The sequence below is a fragment of the Grampus griseus genome, assembly GCF_964374135.1.
Source record: "Grampus griseus genome assembly, chromosome: 21".
In the NCBI taxonomy this organism is placed as follows: domain Eukaryota; kingdom Metazoa; phylum Chordata; class Mammalia; order Artiodactyla; family Delphinidae; genus Grampus; species Grampus griseus.
The window spans coordinates 29,976,637-29,995,586 of record NC_139015.1 but is presented as its reverse complement, the minus strand read 5'-3'; the positions used below and the strand labels follow the sequence as shown (position 1 = coordinate 29,995,586).

Here is an 18,950-nt window from a genome sequence, read left to right as displayed (position 1 = left end):
CTTTCCCTCTCTGCTTCACCCACCTCACCTTTAGAATGAGGATAATGATGCCTACCAACTAGACCTGTCGGAATGAAATGAAAACCCAATGAGCCTATATGGGATAAGAACCTAAAACAAGAGTGGATATATGCATATGTATAACTGATTCACTTTGCTGTACACCTGAAACTAACACAACATTGTAAATCAACTATATTCCAATAAAAATAAATAAATAAATAAAAAATAAGAGAGTGAGATAATAAAAACATTTTTCTAAATGTTTTATTTAGAAAAAGTGAAAAAGTCTTAAAGTTAGACTAATTGCCTTTTTTTAAATAAATTTATTTATTTATTTAATTTTGGCTGCGTTGGGTCCTCATTGCTGCACGTGGGCTTCCCCTGGTTGTGGTGAACGGGGACCACTCTTCATTTCGGTGCATGGACTTCTCATTGCGGTGGCTTCTCTTGTTTCGGCGCACGGGCTCTAGGCGCATGGCCTTCAGTAGTTGTGGCACGCGGGCTCAGTAGTTGTGGCTCACGGGCTCTAGAGCGCAGGCTCAGCAGTTGTGGCGCACGGGCTTAGCTGCTCCGCGGCATGTGGGATCTTCCCGGACCAGGGATCGAACCCGTGTCCCCTGCATTGGCAGGCGGATTCTTAACCACTGTGCCACCAGGGAAGTCCCAAATTAGAGTAACTGTATCCAAAATGCCTACTAACTGTTATGCAATAAAATCATTTATATACTCAAAAAAAAACCCAATGAAGTCTTTAGAACAGCGCGTGGCACATATTAATAAATGCTCACTGATACCATTTTACAGCTTACAAAAAAGATCTACCCTTTAGCTGGAACGGCTGTTTGGTGTTAACACAACGAAGTGCTAAGCTAACCACTGAAGAAGAAGAAGTAAAATGTTCTGAACTATTGCTATGTCACAGCAAGACTCTCCTTTTCCAGGCATCTGCCAAGCCAGCTAAAACCTCTGCTTCCAGGGAAAATGTAAAGAATCTCGAGCAGGGACCACAAGTTCTATTTGTAACTCAAACTCGAAGAAGGCTCTGGAACAAAGAGCATCCTGACAGCTCAGGGGGCAGAGAGGTGCAGGAGGCTGCACTGGGCAGGGTGCGACCTGCCGCAGAGGCTGACCCCAGAGACCCCTGCAAGGCGGCCCGAGGCACAGCGCCCGAGGGAAGTGCAGGTTCTGGAACCAAGGAACAGCCGAATCAGAGGGCAGGACACAGCAAGGGAAATCCCGAGCACTGCCAACAGTTGAGACTCGAGACGGTGGCAGTATGGTCCTGGGTGATCCGTCGCCAACAGCAAGACCCTCAGCCTGTGGCCCAGGGCGTGAAGGAGGGTCCAGTCTCAGGGGAGGGAGCTGGCAACAGCTGGGCAGGGTTCCCCAAGCATGTGAATTTCCGATAACAACAGTCCAGGCAGGAAGCATGGCACTAAGCAGGTAAATCAGGACAAAAATCCATTCGAAACACCTGAGTTAATAAGGCAGGTGAGCAGGAGAAGGTACACAAAGGGAGAAAAGGGAAAAGAGTAGACCCAGAGACCCCAGCCTGGGGCTCAGCCCTGGCCCATCAGAAGCCAAGTGTACTGGCAACAAAGACTTGAGTCCAATCCCTCCAACGGTGGGAAGGCAGCACCTTAAATGCTACTTCCTTTCATAGTAGATGTGTTGCCCCAGCTGTGGGCACCCGTGCAGAGCAATGGAGGGAAAATGATGTAGCAGAGCCCAGAGGCAAACCCAAGACCAAAACATGGTAAGAGGCGAGCATTCCAGGTACGTCAAGGATGGGAGGGTCTGTGTGTAGGTTTCACTCTGCACGCTCAGCACGTTAAATGAAAGTAGCCCACAGAAGGGTTTACCAGGGATGTGGGGTGAAACATGGGGCTTCTATTTAGGGTTAAGTCTTTCCCAGAGAAGGTGATTAGTGGCAGTGACTTGAGTACGTGGTCTGTATTTATAGCATTTTCTCTCAGCCATCAAATCCAGAGGACAAATGCCAAAGGCCTCTAGAGGATGAGTACCCGGATTTTTTCCACTTCACCTCTTAAAGCAAAACCCCTCCCCTAACATTCAGACTCTCCTCTGCCCAAGTCTCTGAACGAGAGCCAGCTCTCAGCCCACACCCCTTCCCGCCCCAACAGGGTCGTGACCCACGACCTTGCTGGGTCCACAGGCCATGCCAGGCCTTGGGGCGGGAAGGGGTGTGGGACCCACCAGACTGCTCCAGGGCAGCAGGAAGGGAAGACTGAACAACACTCAGAGCGCCAGAAAAGAAGACCTGAGATCCCAAATCAGGAGCAGAGCAACTTTTTCCCAGACTGGTGATGACTCAAGGGATTCCCGGGCACAGCAGTAAAGCCTCGGGGGCTGTCTTCGTGCCTGATGCCCCAGAACGCTAAGTGAGTCACCCCGTTCTGCCGCGTCCCTGCCAAAGTCAACTCCAATGTGAGCCTCAGTTTCTCATCTGTCACAAACTGGGTGGCCCCCAAAGTCACCTCCCACCCAGGATCCTATGACTCCCTGAGCAGGAGACCAAACAGGTCCAACGTTTGTCCAGTTCAGGGAACCAGGTCAATTCTCTGCTGGGCAGGAGCCCCAGACTGGAAGAACAGGAGTGATCACGAGGCTGCACTCCTGAGACAGGTAAGAGGAAGGAAGCCATGCCTCAGAGCCTGCATCCAGCCCAGCCGGCCTCTGCCGGACTTGTGCAAGGGTTAAATTCCTAGGCCTGAGAAAAGGCACCAGATCCCCAGGGGCAGGAGAGAGATGAGCTTCCTCCTCCTCCAGCTAAGGTCTGGGATGGTTTCCTGTGCATGCGTGCATGCGTGTGCGTATGCATGTGTGTGTGTGTGTATGCATGTGTGTGCATGTGTGTGTGTGTGTGTGTGTGTGTGTGTGTGTGTGTGTACGCGCGCGCGCCTTTGTGGGGTTTTTCCCTCCCTCCTGACCAGCAGGTTGTGCTGCCCATGACAGAGGGAGCCCCTGAGGCTAACCCTGTGTGCATCCCCCCAGCAATGATGGGCGGCCAGCCACCCTGCCCCTTCCCACACCACCTCTCACCTGGGGGTTGTCCATGTACCAGAGAAGGCAGTTGGCCTGCGTGTCCAGAATAAAGTACCTCCGCAGAAACTTGCCGCTGTTCTCATTCTCCTCGATGTCCAGAAACCCACAGATGCGGTTCTGCCGATCCACATAAGGCATTCCTGGGCTCTGCTCACATCACCCTGTGTGCAGGAGGGAGGGAGGGGCCGTGAGAAGGAGAGTACAGCGGGTGCCTCACTCCGGCCTGACTCCCCTCTGCAGAAGGGAGGCTGCCACCCTCTCCCACTGGTGTCCTTCCCCAGGGCCCCAGATGTCCCACCCCAACCAGACCCTGGAAACTTCTGTCAACTCTGTTCCATGAACAGTCACCAAAATCCATTAATTCAACTAACTTTCCTGAGGCTCCACTACGTGCCAAGCAGAGCGCTAGGCAACTTTACACGCGTGGAAGATGTGAGTCCAGACTCTGGGTCAGGGGCCTGGGTTCAAATCCCAGTTCTTGTCACTTACTGATGTTTGTGTGACCACAAACTGTTTAATCTTCCCATGCCTCAGTTTCTGCGTCTGTAAAATGGGGATAATAATAGGACCTACACCAGATTTTGGCGAGAATTAAGTACGTGGCAGACAAAGCATTCATAAACACTAGGTATTGTTATCACTCTTCAGAAAAACCTTGTAAAGTAGGTTATAACCCAATTTATACGTAAAGAAACTATTGCAGAAAGGATTTAAGCTCCCGTGCAAACACCTGGATAAACTCTGCCGAGAATTCAGGTGTGAAGAGCAGCCCCTCCAGCTCCATGAAGGTACCAAGGAATCAAATCCGAGGGGTTCCTGGGGCAGGGCCACACCCCTCAGCCCCAGGACCACTTCCTTCACTTTGCCATTTCCCAGAAGCCACTTGTAATCGAAGGAATGAGGGAGCAGAAGAAAGCCCAAACCTGAACACTTTCCTGATTGCAGAAGAGGGTCCGGCGATTTGAGACATTCCGCACCCTCAGACAGGCCTCCCCTCTCCCGGCTCCCTTCCGTCTGTCTGAAGAGCCAAAGGAAAAGGCAGGAGCTCTGTTCTCCTCCCCAAGAGGAAAAGCACCCTCCAACAGGCAGCTACACCCCACCTGGACGCACAATGCACGGCAGAAGTGCGACACGGTGCCCAAGGGTTAGGAAACCCCACGTGACAGTCAGAACTTCAAGGACAGACGCCACCCACCCCACCCACCCCTGGTCCTGCTTGGCTCCAACAAAGCAAAAATTCACTGTGACCCAAGCCCACCATGGCCCTGAGCCTATGACTAAGCACAGCTGAGAGACGGCTGGCTTCGGGCCGTGCCCTGCACCATGACCCTGGGTGAGCCCCTGAGCTACCAAGATGCCACGCCCGCAGGCTTCCTGGCCAGGAGGAAAGTCCCACATGCAGAGACACACATTCCCACAAGACGAGGCGAATTCTAAGGATGTGGATGGTGGCGGGGCCTTGCGGTGCTGAGACGCTGCCCCAAGAAAAAAATACCCTGCTCACACACCAGGATGCCAGGAAACAGTGAATCCCTTGATTCCAGGTAAGGTCAGGCAGAATCCCAACGGGGCAGATGACTCAGTCAGGAGGGAGGCGGGTCAGGGGATCCCGCGGCGACTCGCTGGGCAATGATGGGAGACAAAAAGGAAAGCAGGCAGGGAAACAGGACACAGATGAAACAGCACAGCTAGAAGGGAGTAAAAGAGGAGGAGAGAAAAGGAGAAAAAGTGGAAAGAGGAGGTTTAGAAAGAGGGCAGAGGAGAACGAAGTAGCAGCACAGTGGGAGAGGAGGACCCCGAGGGTGAGGGCCAGGGGGGAGACACCCCTGCACGCAGTGCATCACGTTGTCAGAGGTCCCTGTGGCCAGATCCCCAGCTCCTCGGTACCTCCCCAAACTAAGCCTCCATCCCAGCTCCCGTCTCACCACTGGCCAAAGTGAGTTCAGGAAAGGGAGAGGGATGGGTTCAAGCCAAGGGGTAGGGTCAAAAATGGGGAGGGAGAGGCCCAGCGCTGGTTGGGGAGGAAGCGGATCCCTGAGAAAGGATGCAGCTTCCCCCAGGGAATCAGGGGAAATCAGGAGTCCCAGGCAGAAAGGCTGGGTCAGCCCTGCAGTGAGGGTGCACCCAACCCCCAAGAAAACTCAGCAAATTCCCCTGATGCCAGCGCAGCCACAGAGACAGACGTTCCGGGGGATTCAGCGCTGTCGCCACCCGGGACATCCCTAAGGGGAAGGGTATAAACTGCAGTGGATGACAAAGCCAACTGTCTCTGGGTGCAGCCAGCAAGCACAGCACCCGACTTCACGCTGCCTTTCCAATGTCCCCTCTTCAGCCCAAGGGGCCTGTCTTTTTCTCAAGTCAGAGGCCAGAGAAGCCACTGTTTCCACAATCCTCCAACAGTCTACTCTTGCAGAGGGGGCTTCCCACTTGCATGGTGGGAGAGGACCCTCAGGGACCAAAAGGAAAGATGATAAAAAGAAGAAATCTGGTTATACATCTCCTGACTGTGGTTCTAGCCCAGAAAAAAAAAAGCTGCTCTGATGTCCTGAGAAGCAGCTGAGTCACAGGGCTCATCAGCATGTGGGAGGTGGGTGGGGGCAGAATGGGCGGCAGGAGAACCAAGCATCACACGGGAAGTGTGGTTAGAACGAACAAGCCCACCCACACAGAAGCGACAAACCCAAAGATGGCGCAGACACACAAACCTGAGGTCCCGAGCCCCGTCCTCTGACAGTGCATCCTCATCCCGTGGGTGCATCCCTTGTCCCAGCAGCTGCTGGTACAGAGAGCCAGCCGCCACCGGCCCCCAATCCCCTCTCCCTGCTTCTTCAACCTGCCCCCCAGCATCGTCCAAGTCTCCGCTGGCTCCTCCCCTTTTTCCCAGAGAGGCTCCTCGGATGGGATTAACTCTGCCACCACCCCCCCAGCCCCGAAAACCAGGCAGGGAGGGGAGAAAAGGAAGTACCAGCAGCCGATCCATAAGGGGGAGGACACCCTGATGCACATACACATACTGTCTATCACCTCTTCGAAATGTCCCTTCCAACTTGCATGACACTCCTCGGTTATACAGTTCTAGCCTGTCTTTTAAACTTTAAAATCACTTGTTATCTTAAATTTCATTTTAACCGAGTTCCCCAGTGTAAAAATACTGAGGGGAGGGTGACACTGGGTGATGCGCCCCAGGAGTTGCCCCATGCCCACCCCCACTGTATCCTGGGTCCCTCAACTGGACAATGACTCTCAGCCCATCTCCTGGGGCAGCGTGCAAAGTGTTCTGGCTGTGTCAGAGCACCGGACAGTACTCTCTCAGGCCAGCCCCTCCACCTTCGCTCTGATTCCGTAATGAGACCACCCAGTGAGGAGCTCCTAGGCCATCACAACACACGGACAAGAAAGAGCACAGACTCTGTGCCCAGCAAGGGACCTCGGCCCACCGCACTCAGCACCCTGTCTTTCCAAAGCACGCCAATCTCCCCAGTGTCTTCCATTTCTAGTGCAAAATTCACAATATAACAATGCTAGCATTAAAAAAAAAATCACTCTAGGGTTTCCCTGGTGGCGCAGTGGTTGAAAGTCCACCTGCCGATGCAGGGGACACGGGTTCGTGCCCTGGTCCGGGAAGATCCCACATGCCACGGAGCGGCTGGGCCCGTGAGTCATGGCCGCTGAGCCTGTGCGTCTGGAGCCTGTGCTCCGCAACGGGAGAGGCCACGGCAGTGAGAGGCCCGCGTACCGCTAAAAAAAAAAAAAAAATCACTCTAGCCAACTGTTTTCACTTTTGCATGCTTTTTCATGCTTCTGTCCACATAATCAACCTTCTTAAAACTTTAAATTATACCGTAAACATGTTCCATGTTGCTACACAGTCTTTATAATCAGTGTTTTTAATGGTTGCATAACATCACTGGACTGGATTTACTATAATTTACTTAAACCATTTCTCCATGATTAGACAGTTAGATGATATCCAATTTTTCTAATGCTAAAATTCATCTTTTTATACTTTCTTCTTCTTTTACACATGGATACAGTATAAATTCCAAGTAGTAATAAGACTAGACCATAGGCTATGAACTTTTATAACTCTTGAGACTTATTACAAAATTGCTTTCTAAAAGTATTTCATCTGTTTACACTGCAGCCAGCAATATATTGTTACCATTGCTATAAGCTTACATACATTGAATGTTCTCATTATTTTAAACTGTGGCTAGTTTAAATATATAATGACGCCCAGTGAGGCAGAACATTTTTTCATGTTTCTTTCCTGCTTCACATTCCTTCCTAGACTTTGTTAAATGCAAATCAAAATTATGTGTGGGGCTTCCCTGGTGGCGCAGTGGTTGAGAGTCCGCCTGCCGATGCAGGGGACACGGGTTCGTGCCCCGGTCCGGGAAGATCCCACATGCCGCAGAGCGGCTGGGCCTGTGAGCCATGGCCGCTAGGCCTGCGCGTCTGGAGCCTGTGCTCCGCGACGGGAGAGGCCACAACAGTGAGAGGCCCGCGTACAGCAAAAAAAAAATTATGTCTGCACACAATCAATTTCTCTCTCTCTCTCTCTCTCCCCGTCTCCCTCCCTCCCTCTCTCCCTTTCTCTCTCTCTCTCTCTCTCTCTCACAAACACACACACCCCAAACAAAACCAAAACATAGCCTCAATAATTCAAATAAGTAAATAATGTACCTTAATGAAAAGTAAAATAGAAAAGCAGCAAGTTTTACACCATCTAGATTTCCTTAGTACATAAGTTGCTAAGTATGTGCTGCAAATGAAAATATGTTAAATATTTAATTGATGGTAAAAGTGAAACTTTCTTTTTTGGCCACGAGGCTTGCAGGACCTTAGCTCCACCACCAGGGAGGGATCAAACCCGGGCCCCCTGCAGTGGAAGCACAGAGTCCTAACCACTGGACCCCCAGGGAATTCCCAAAAGTGAAACTTTTAGAAAGAAAGGGACTTTGCATGGAGTTACCCATTGATCAGCAGCAGAAAATGGGTTAAATGTCAACTAACCTGAGATTCCTGGCCAACACTTGCCAGCTGACGAGATGAAGCTCATGAGAAAAGAATCAATGGCTGCCCACCATCGAATGAGATGAGGGCACAGGGCAACATCCCCGTCCCAAATATCTCCTCTACTGCCCATTCCAGTGCCTTAGCCTCCATCATTGGAGGAGATTCAAGCCAAGAATAAAATTCTCCCCTAGGAATTGAGACAACGGACATCTTTATCAGGCTCATTAATATACAAGAGACAACTTGGGACCAAGACCCTGAGAAAATAAAACAGGTCCCAATGGGAGACTGAGGCATTAGCAGGGAAGAAAAGTAAGAAGGCTGTCTCCTGAAGACACTTCTTAGGATTCTTATACACCCGGGACAGTAGTATGAAGCTTTCCGGAAAGCAGTTTGGCGGTATGGAACTAGAGAGCTAAAAATGTTCCTATCCTTTGACCCAGAAATTCTACTTCTAGAATTCCATCCAATAAACAAAGATGCAAATACAGATTAAAATAAAACGATGGCAACTGCAACAGAATTTATAATGACACAAAGTTGGAAATGCCCTGAATGTCCAAATGATTAGGGAATAATAAATAAATGATAGGACATTCACATAAGGAAATGTTGCACAATCTTTAAATAGCTATGTTTTCAAGTACTTAAATGAATTAGGGAAAAACTCCCCCAAAGTTTTTTAAAGATACAATAATATGATTTAGAATATGATCCCAGTCCTCTAAGTGTTATTTTTATATTTCTATATTTGGATAGAAAAAGACTGACATCCAGGCACCAAAATATTAGCAGTTATTATCTATGGGTCACAGGCGAATTTTATCTACATCTATATTTTTTTCCATATTTTCCAAATTTTCTACAGGAAATGTATGTTACTTTATTTAGCAGGAGGGAAAGCTATTTAACTCCACACACACCCCCATCCCCAGCGTACAAGTTTTGAAGCTGAGAATAAATTTCTCAATTCTCCAGAGTCCATAAACAAGCAAAACCTTGCCTAAATTATAGCGCTCTTGGGACTTCTTAGTGTTTCAAAGTCTTAAATCTAATAAAGCCATGTTCCACCCATCACAATTGCCCAAAAGCTAGGTACCTACCCAGAGGGCTTTGGCACCCTCCAATCTAGTTGGGTTTCTTACTTCCTACTGCAGCCTCCCCTAAGAGAGGCTCTTTCTTTCCTCTGTGGGTTTGGTTGCTTGCTCTCTGGTCTTCATAAGAGGAGCCCCTGTCCTGGGGGTCAACTGAAGATTCACACGCAAGTCAGTGCCTCTTTCCCTCTGCTGTCACAGAGCCTGCAGCACAGCACGCCCAGAAGCAGGGATCCCGACAAAGACCGCCCCCAGTGGAATTTTCCTTCTTGAAACTTGGGAGATGGGACTGACGTCTTTAAGTTAAATGTCTAGACAGATGAATGAAAAGATGGATAAATAGGTTTGTTTGTTTTTTTAAAGAAAAGCTGAAGAGCTATTAAGTCATGAAAGCTCTGGCTTACTGTACTGGACGTCTTATTTGTAAGATCTCTAATGTGGCTTGAAGATACAGGAAAAAATAGAGTGAAATAAGGGAGATTCATCTGCCTGATCGTCCTGATACTTCTGAGGTAAATACAAACGAAAGAAAGTGGTAACAGAGATAAAGCCTTAAATGGTATTGGCCCCAGGATGAAATAATCCACTATAATCTCCGGTAGTTCAAAACTCAAAACAAATGAATCCATTTTTAAATTTGGTTATTTTTCTTTCATGTTACTTGGCGTTGGTAGGAAAGGGAATTTCAGGGATTTTGCTCCAGAAAAAAGTCAGGAAGGCATTTCTTAACATAGGGGGGCGGGCAGGGATGCAGTGAATACATCTGCTATCTTGTCATCCTCGAGGGTAGAAGCTGGGGACAGTAGCATCAGTGGTAAGTGAGAGAGATACCAACGGGAAATTGCTAAATTTCTACAGGAGAAAGTTAATCGGGAAATGACATCAGAGGTCTCAGAGAGGACTGTAATAAGCAGACAGGAACTGGGGTGTGGAGGTTAGAAAACGTATGGGCCATGCGAACAGAGAGTTCGCCTATGTTTCCATCTCCCACCTACATAAGGGTGCATTGCAGAGGGCCCACGAATGCCCAGGGCCCAGTAAAAACACAAGAATGACAACAACAAAACGCAAGCGTGGCTATTTCAGAACACAGCTCTGAGACTGGGCCAAAGACTCTAACTTCCAAAATGTGGGAACATCTATTTCCTACCGTTATAACATCATTGCATTCTGAAGCTGTCATAAGAGCACATTCCAAATAGTCTGAGGCCGGAGAATAATGTGAGAGAGAAGAGAATGTACTGAGAACACATTCCCAGCGGAAGAGCAGGCTGAGGAATGCAGACATCCACAGGAATGGGGAGGGTAAGAGAAGGTGCCCGACGTCCCCTGGACCCAAGAACTCTCAATGGAGGGCAAGAGACACTCGAGGAATTTTTTAAGGGAAAAAAATACGGGGGAAACGGCAGGAACGACTGACTACTGATACCACTCCAACAAAGATGCCAAAAACAGCAAAATGTTTTAAACTCTCATGACCTCTCTGAACAGCAGCCTCATCTATGTTCAGAGAAAATGTGGTTGTTAGAGCTGGTACGAAACAAAGGCCTGCCCTTGACTCAAGGCTCCTGAGACCACCTCCCCCCAGAGAGTTCACCAGCACAGGGACCAGCCCCAGGGGTTATAAATAGCCTATAAAAACTGAGATCTCCCACTTTCAGAATCCAGTTACTAGGCTCTGCGATTCAGTTTCACTGTAGGCCTTCTTACTGGTAGCAGCACAGCAGCTTGGTCCTCATTTAAAAGTTGGACCTTCTCACCCACTAAAACCTGGGCAGTAGGAGAAGGAAAAGAAAGCATCCTTATTTCTCCTACGTACTAGCCTCTTGCAAAGTGCTGGGGGAAAGTCTAAAGGGCCTAAGCCTGCCTGTCTAAAGGCACTGTGCTCCCGTCTCTGGATGTAGGGACGGAGGAGGGGCCAGGTGTGGCACAGAGCACGTGCAGGTGACAAGGATGGGTCTGAGAGCATCTGACAAAACTCTTGCAAGAACGTGACCATTGAAGAGGGCGAGCTGATTTCAGTGACCCGCCGCTGTGCTGGAGTGAAGTGAAAGCGCATGGGTTTTAGAGTCAGACAGACTCTACTAAACTCTTCAGGGCCTATTTCCTCATTTGCGAAATGGAGAGAATCGCTGTACCTACTTCAAAGGCTGCTGTGTGCATTAAACGAAATAATGTGTGAAAAGTGCTTAAGAGGAGGTCTGGCAAAGACCAAGCACTGTGTAACTGTTGTTGTTAAGATGTGTGCGTGTGTAGTGCCTAACAAGTAGTACATGACCCCCACCGCTAGGTAAAGCAGGGCAGGCAGCTGCCAGGCCGTCTCCACCCCTCAAATATCAGTAAGTAAATCCCACTGGGAAGGCAGTGATGCTGGAATCCCTCACAAGGAAAGGCACAAGCTGCCCTCACTCTTCCGTCTACTCCAAGAACCATCATATTTCTCAAAAATTCTCCAAAAGGTTAAAAAAAAACAGTCCAAGAGATCCACCGACTCCATCTCGGCCAGGCCACCCTGAAAGTTAACAGAACCAGGCCTGCGATCAGAAGCCAAGGAAGGGTCTCTGGAGCCACCTCCTGCTTGGCCCGTGGGAGAATCACAGCAGCAGAGATCTGCTCCGCAAATGGATGGCCAAAAGGGAGTCCCAGCTGATGGGAGGGCGAGCCCTTGCCTTTGCACTTTAACCCCAGTGTTTCTCAGGGAGAAGGGGACCTCCCTTTTTATCTCAGCTGGCCGGGCAGAAAGGCAGCCCAAGGTTCGGAGTAAAGGTCAACGGGGCCTTCCAATTACTGTCCCACTACAGCAACCACAGACCTGTGCAGAACGGGAAGCAAGGGACCCCATCCCTCCCACCCCCCAGCCGCCCTATCTCCCTGCCCTGGCCAATTCCCTGGCTCAATGATGGGCTTATATCAGGCAGGGCTAGGATTCTGCTCTTGCCATAGACTGTCACACTATACTATTTGCTCTGCTTCCTTCCTTTCCAAAGCCTAACAGATTGGATTGCCGGAGTCCTCTCCAGCTCACTAAGACACGTGGAAAACTGAAAGTAAGGCAGCGGTGGGAAGAGGGAAGAGGCCGAGCAGTGCAACGCCCCAGCACCCAGATCATCTTTTCCAAGCTCCACGACTATCTCGGCCAAAGTAACTACTTACTACAGTTTCAGGGAAACAGAAGAGATATTTACTGCACTGGGGCCACAGCAAGATCTAATTTGAGGCGTTCCAGCCTTTTAACAGGGGCATCACCCACCTGCCCACCTGCCCCATGAAGAAGACCGGAGATCAATGAAGCGCCAGCTGGATGCACATCCGGAGATCGAGGCCCTGCTGCTCCCGGCTCCCTAGTGATCCGGCACTTTCAGCAAATACCAGGCAAGCCAGCAGGAGGGCTGCTCGGAGGGGCGTGGCTGGCTGATGGGGCTGATGACTCTCCCTTCCCATTTTTGCAGAATCTCTCCATAAGTAGGCACCGACCAAAATCTGCATGTCTCCAGGATTTATTTTAACCTCGGGGGAAAACACCAAGCTGAATTACGGTTCAGCACACTACGATGACACGATGGGATTTGCAGGCCCTACTTCCTTATACAGAAGAGAGAAGCAAGCACCAACGACAAGGGAAAAGCAGCACTGCAAACGCTCCACCAAAGGGCAGGTGGTTCCCCAATCCGTACCTAGGTGATTACCCATCTGTGAAGTGAGCGAGGCTCCCATCGGCAGGAGTGCCATAGGCACTTTGTCAAAAGCGGGGCTTACAAGGAGGGCGAAGGATACTTAGGTCCAAAGGCAACACCCAAGGGAAGCCCTCATGAACCAGCTCAGACGAGCTTGAGGCACCACCACATTGCTCTCTTCTCTTCCATTTGGATAGGGGCAAACAATTCATGCTCTTGCAGTCACTCACTCATTCATTCAAGAAACGTTTACTTAGCACCTAGTAGATGTCACACACCAGGCTGGCCACAGAGTCTAGACTGCAAGCTATGGCAAAAGTCACCTGCGTTCAAGTGGCACACGATGGTGAAAGCTAATATATGAAAGGATGAGAAGGCTGTTAAAGCTTCCTCTGGCTCCTCAAAGCATGCTGGATCTCTATTTTAGCAACTGCATTGTGTCCTAGGCCCTGGTGTACCGCCTGTGTCCTGCATCAGATGGTAAAATCCCTGAAGACAGAGGCTACATTTTGTTCATCACTGCCTTTCGTGTCTTAATTACCCAATAAATGTCAGCTGAATGCAACTGAAATAGAAAACACTTCGATTCTTTCAAGATCTTTGGCTTTACTGTTTCTGAAGGCTTTGCCACCAAACAGAAAAATGATGAAGCTCCAGAAAGGAGGAAAAAGGGGACTGACTTAGATATATTAAGAAAACAGAAGTACAATTTTGGAACTTCAGCCCAAGTGCAACCACCACTCAGCGGACCGAGATGCCTCGGGGGTGTCACCGCTGGCGTCCCGGTAGAATGCCTGTCCCCTCCCCTTCTCTCCCCGTCCCTTACTCTCCTCTGAAAATCCCCATCTGGAGTCCTAAAGAAAGGCGGGGCGGGTGGCGGGAGAAGGAGTTAGAAGGGGAAGATCCACCAAGTAGCAAGGAAACCTTACAGCGAGAGGCTGGGGGTTCAGGGCTGGCCTGGGGAGGAGATGGGTCCGCTCCCAGTGAGGTGGCCCTGCCGCGCCTCCTCTCACACTTTTCGTTCCTACAAGGCCTCTCTTTTCCCTTTCCTCTTTTTTTTTTTTTTTTTTTTTAATTCGATGAAACAGCAGTCTTCAGAACTGGAGCAGAAGAGGGAAGCGGGTAAGGTGAGGAAGAAGTTCGTGAGACAGACAGCTCCCCTCGAGTGCTTTCCCGACCTGACACCAAATCTGCATTTTAGTACAGTTTCCTTTAAGTCACCCCAGAGTCCGTAGTTCCAGAAGCCCGAGGGGCCCGGGCTGGACCCAGAGAGAAGGGAGGTCTCTCCCTCGGGAGGCTTCTAGGCCTGCCACGGAATAAGGTAATAGGGGAAGAGAAAGATGAGTCTCCACGGCCCCATCCGTGCCCCCGGGGACTTGCCTGCACGTTCTCTGCTCGTCTCCCCTACCCGCTGCCCGGGAAGTCGTGGCCAAGCCGGGGCCCCAGCGCCAGAACCCGCGGAGAAGTTTCGCCGCTGCAAACGTGAGAAAACGCAGCGCCGCAGAACACCCGCCCCCACCCTGCCCGCGGCCCCACCCCGCAGCCCGACCCCTGGCGGCGGCGACCTTGGACACCCCGGGCGCTCCCGAGGGCCGGAGGAAGGGCTGCCCTGCGGGCTCGCCGGGGGCCACCGGAGGCGGCCGGGGGACGGCGGCGACCTCCCCTCGGCCCGCAGGGGGGGCGCTCCCCCCCCTGCCCGCCCCTCGGCGCCGCGCCGCTCCCGGGCCCGCGCGGGCGCCCCACTTACCCCGCCGCGCAGGGCCGGGGCTCGGGCAGGGTGCGTGGGTTACATCGGGCTGGGAAGCGCCTCTGGGGCCCCGCGGGCCGTCGCTCTCGGGGGATGTCTGTCGCCGCCAAACTCTCGGGGTCTCTCGCGCCTCTCGCTCCTCTCCCCCTCCCCTCCCCTCCTCCCTCCCTCCTTCTCTCTTGTCCTTCGGCTCTTTTTTCCGGGTTAATTACGTTTCGCATTAAAGCAAAACCCAGCCCCGGATGTGAGTACAATGCTCCGCCGAGCCCGCCGGGGGCGGAGAGGGGTGCCGGGGCGCCGCGGGCTGGGAGGGGGCGCGGCCGGGCGCGCGGGCTGCGCGGACTCGGCGGGGGCGGGGCGCCCGGAGGCGGCCCCAGAGGCTGCGCGCCGGGACCACCTCGGCCGCGCAGGGGGAGGCCCTGCTTCCGACGCCGGCCCCGGGCAGCAGGTGTCCGAGTGGGAAAGGGGCCCGGGGATGAGGGCATCCTAGAAACAGGGAGACGAGCCGGCCCGCGGGCTCACTCTTTACCCCGTTTATTCTTCCCAAAGCACCCACCTCCTCCCCCAGCCCGCTCCAGCGACTTCAGCCGGGCCTTCCCCGGACCCAGAGCCTTCAGCCATCGGGGTTTAGGGTTAGCGTCGAAGGAAGCATCTCAGATTCTCCCGGGTTGTCATGCATGTGCCCCAGGAGCCCAAGGGGGTCGTAAGTTCTAACGGCTGTATAGGGACTTTTTCAGAGCGTGGCGCAAAGACGCCTTTCCAGCCCTCGGAGCGGGAGGGAGCTCTGGGGGAAAATGGGAAACAGACAAGCAGCAGGTATTAAGTAATATTGCCAAGAGGAACCGAAGAGAACTGTCGGGTGCCGGTGCAGCCTCTGCGTTACCGCATTTGATCCACGCTGCAACCTAATGGGTATCAATCCCCTTCACGATGAGGAAACCGAGACTCAGAGACGTTAAGGAATTTGCCCTGGGTCCCACAGTTATCAATGGCTCGTCTGTCAGGTTCTGATGCCGGCCTCGCACGTGAGGAGATAGATATTTCAATGTACATGCAGCCAGGCACATAACATTCGAAACACAGAAACGTAGTGGATTGACCCTGGGATGGAGGACCGACCGGGAGCTGCGATTCCTGGGGATTTTGGTGCAAATATAGTTGATAAGGTCGAGTCCTAGTTACAAGGCTTTGACGCAGGGGAGGGCCGAAGAAGACCCTTGAGGCTAGATGGGCGGGATTGCGGGAAAGGCGGGTCCACGTCCCAGTGTTGGAAGGGGAAAGGCAGACTGTTAAAAAGTCTCCAGGACCTGAGGCAGCAAAGCCTGGGGGAAGGGGGGCCCCAGCCAGACGAGCTGGGAGGAAGGTAGGACCACGCTCAGCACACACCCCGAAAGCACTAGTGATGAAACCACACGTTTCCTCTTCCATTTTGATTGCCAAAGCAAAAATGAACCGACCTGCTCTCTCAGGTGTGAAAAAAGACTGTTTGCTTTAGAACATTTTGCTTTGAATGAGGAAGGAAAGGGGGACACAAGAAAAAAAGCATTTCCTTTGAAATAAATACATCAACGTCAATTTTTTTTTTCTATCTGCTCATGAAGATTTTTGCCACTCACATAAATTTCAGGCAGAGCATATACTCTGGAACCAGATGGCCTGGGTTTGAATCCCAGCTGTGGTGCTTATTAGCTTTGATCCCAGAGCAAGTGACAACTTTTCCGTGCCTTATTTTCTACATCTGGATGCTTACAAAGAGTGAATGAGCTAACATTTGTAGAGTGTTTGGATTACTGCCGAACGTGAAGTAGGTGCTATGTAAATGTTTTTGAATTTAAAAATTAGATTATGGTTTTCAGGGTGAAATGGAACAAAATTCCATCCAGCTCCCAGTAAATCCGACTGGAACGGATGGTTTCCAGTATGAGCCATGAGGTAAAAAGTCTCAGATTCCATGGTACGGTTCATATTAAAACCCATAAAACTCTAGTCCCTGTGGGGCCTGCCTGAGTTACTCAGTCACAGAGCCACAAATATTTCCTGAGCACTACTGTATTGGATGCCTGGGAGGCAAAGCTCGGCGAGAGGATGCAAGTGTTACTAGGAGGTTGACGCAGCCTTGTATCCCTCCTGGAAATGCCATGAAAATGGCACAGAGTGACAAAGTACTACCAACTTTTAGAGGAACAAGACGTGTGTGTGCGCGCACACGCATATGTTTGGGAGGGGTCCTCGAGAAGGAAGTAGTGAATTTTGAAATGGGCCTGAGAAGATGGGGACAATTTGACTCCAGTGTTGGGCTGGGGTGGGGGTGGGGGTCATCAGTGCACTTTGGATGATGCTTGTACTTCACTGGGATCCCCGTTTACTGCCACATTTATCGCTAGCCAGGACCTGGCCCCAGTTAGATTACAGTTTCTTCTCTGACTCCTGTACTTCCACTGTTTCCTCAGAGGTCTCCTGCCACCCCCTCCCATAGTGGCACAGAGTGTCTATTGAGTCTGAGCCCTGCTGTGGTCCTTTTGCCATCTCTGACACATTTTGAAAGTATTTACATTGACTGATTTTATGCATTCATTTTTTTCAGTGCAATAAACAGCCCGGATGTCTGAAAATGTGACTCCGTCTATTGGGAAAGGAATGTCAAAAAAGGCCTTTCACATCAGCTATCTCAGTCCCCTGTTGTATCAGTGCAAGATGAGATTCAACAATTTGCTGAAGGTTTTGCAGCTGGTTAGTGGCAGAGGTGTTTCTGGAACCCAGGGTTGACTACCCCCAGAATCTTCTAGTATTGATGTGGGAACCTTTCCATGAAGATGGAGACTACTGGTCCAGAACCTAAGAATTTAAACAGAGAGCCTTATACTCTATACCCATTTATGCACTTTTCTATTCATTTTCAGTGTTCACGGCTGGGTAACTAGATGCCCTAACGACCTTCAGTGGTGAGCCAGGGCACCCTCTGGGGAACCACATTGTGCTCTGTCCTTAGAGACACCCATTATGGAAGGTACCAGGCTGAAGCTGGGGCCGGGTAGTTCCGTTGGGGAAAGTGTGGGACTGAAGAGGCCAAGGTCAGTGGTTGATCCTGGTTCAGGCCAGTTAATTTCGCACAAAGATGAATTGCTCCAAGGCCATCACACTTCTAGTGCTAGCTGGTCATTTTATAAAGAGTTGTTGTTGGTTTCAATAGCAAAGTACCATCCATTTCTAGAAAGATTACTCAAACTACTATTGTTCTATTCAGTCCTATTCATTCAGCAAACAATGATCTGAACCTATTAACTATTTTTCCTCCCATATATCTTGTACTTACTTATTTTCCAGGTACTTACTAAATGTTAATTGCTTTACCTGTATTGTCTCATTTAAGTCTTACAACACTGGGAGTAAGGTGCTACCATTTCCCCATTTTATAGATGAAATGACTAAAACATGGAGACCAAGCCTAGTTACAAGCCTGTGCAGTCTGACGCCAGAGCTGGCCCCCTCTTAACCACCAAGTTTGTGAAGGATTCAGGAAGACATAAAACAAGACTCTTTCCCTCCACATTTTTGATAATTATCATCATTTAGAATCTCCTTTCCTTTTCAGCTAGCAATTTCATGTCCAAAGATTTGTCCTACAGAAAGTCATCCAGAGATATATATAGTATAGATGGAGTGTATGTTTATTTGTATATACGAAGTGTATATCTGGAATATATATACACATTTGCTGCAGCATAATAGTGAAATTTGGAAATCACTGTCATTCTCATCAGCAAGGGATTGAACAGGTAAATACCATTAGTGCCATATAATCTTATACTATGCAGCTGTTAAAAAAGAATGAAAAATACTATATGAAATTTTTTCTATATGAAAAAATACTAAATAAGTAGGACTAAAAAAGGTACAAAGGTGCCTGTATAATACAATCCCATTTCTGTAAACAAAAACCGTACATATTTATTACATGAAAAAAAGTCTAAAAGACTATATTCCAAGCTGTTAGCCACAGTTCTCTTAGGGCATGGGAAGAGGGACTATAATGACGAATCTCACTTTCTAAGAGATGTATTTCTGTAATGTGTTATTTTTTGCAATAAGCCTGCATACATTTGCTTATCAAAGAAGAACAATAATGATTTAAAATTATAATGAAAAATTTTAAAGTTCTATGAGAAAGCATATTGCACCCCTCAAGAATCCCATCATTTAGTTGGGAGGGAATGTAACAAAAAGAAAGAAAAGCCAGAAACTAACACAAGCAGGGACAAGAGGAAAGAGAAAATTTTGTGGGAAAAAAACAACCAGCTGGGGTTGAGAGGTGCAGGAGAAAATGTATGAAGGAGATAGCACTTTGGA

General features: G+C 49.9%; 1 protein-coding gene across 1 annotated transcript in view; it reads right to left on the bottom strand.

Annotated features, from left to right (window-relative positions):
- The window catches only part of PLEKHA2 (pleckstrin homology domain containing A2), a 57,162-nt gene extending 42,429 nt beyond the window's left edge, over positions 1-14,733 (bottom strand). Inside the window, exons 1-2 of the mRNA XM_082680311.1 lie at positions 14,604-14,733; positions 3,067-3,230 (exon numbers count right to left, since the gene is read on the bottom strand). Of these exons, the coding sequence (XP_082536437.1) occupies positions 3,067-3,207 (141 nt within the window). The 5' untranslated portion in view covers positions 3,208-3,230; positions 14,604-14,733. The remainder of the gene's footprint in view (positions 1-3,066; positions 3,231-14,603) is intronic.
- Between the last annotated feature and the right edge of the window lie 4,217 nt (positions 14,734-18,950).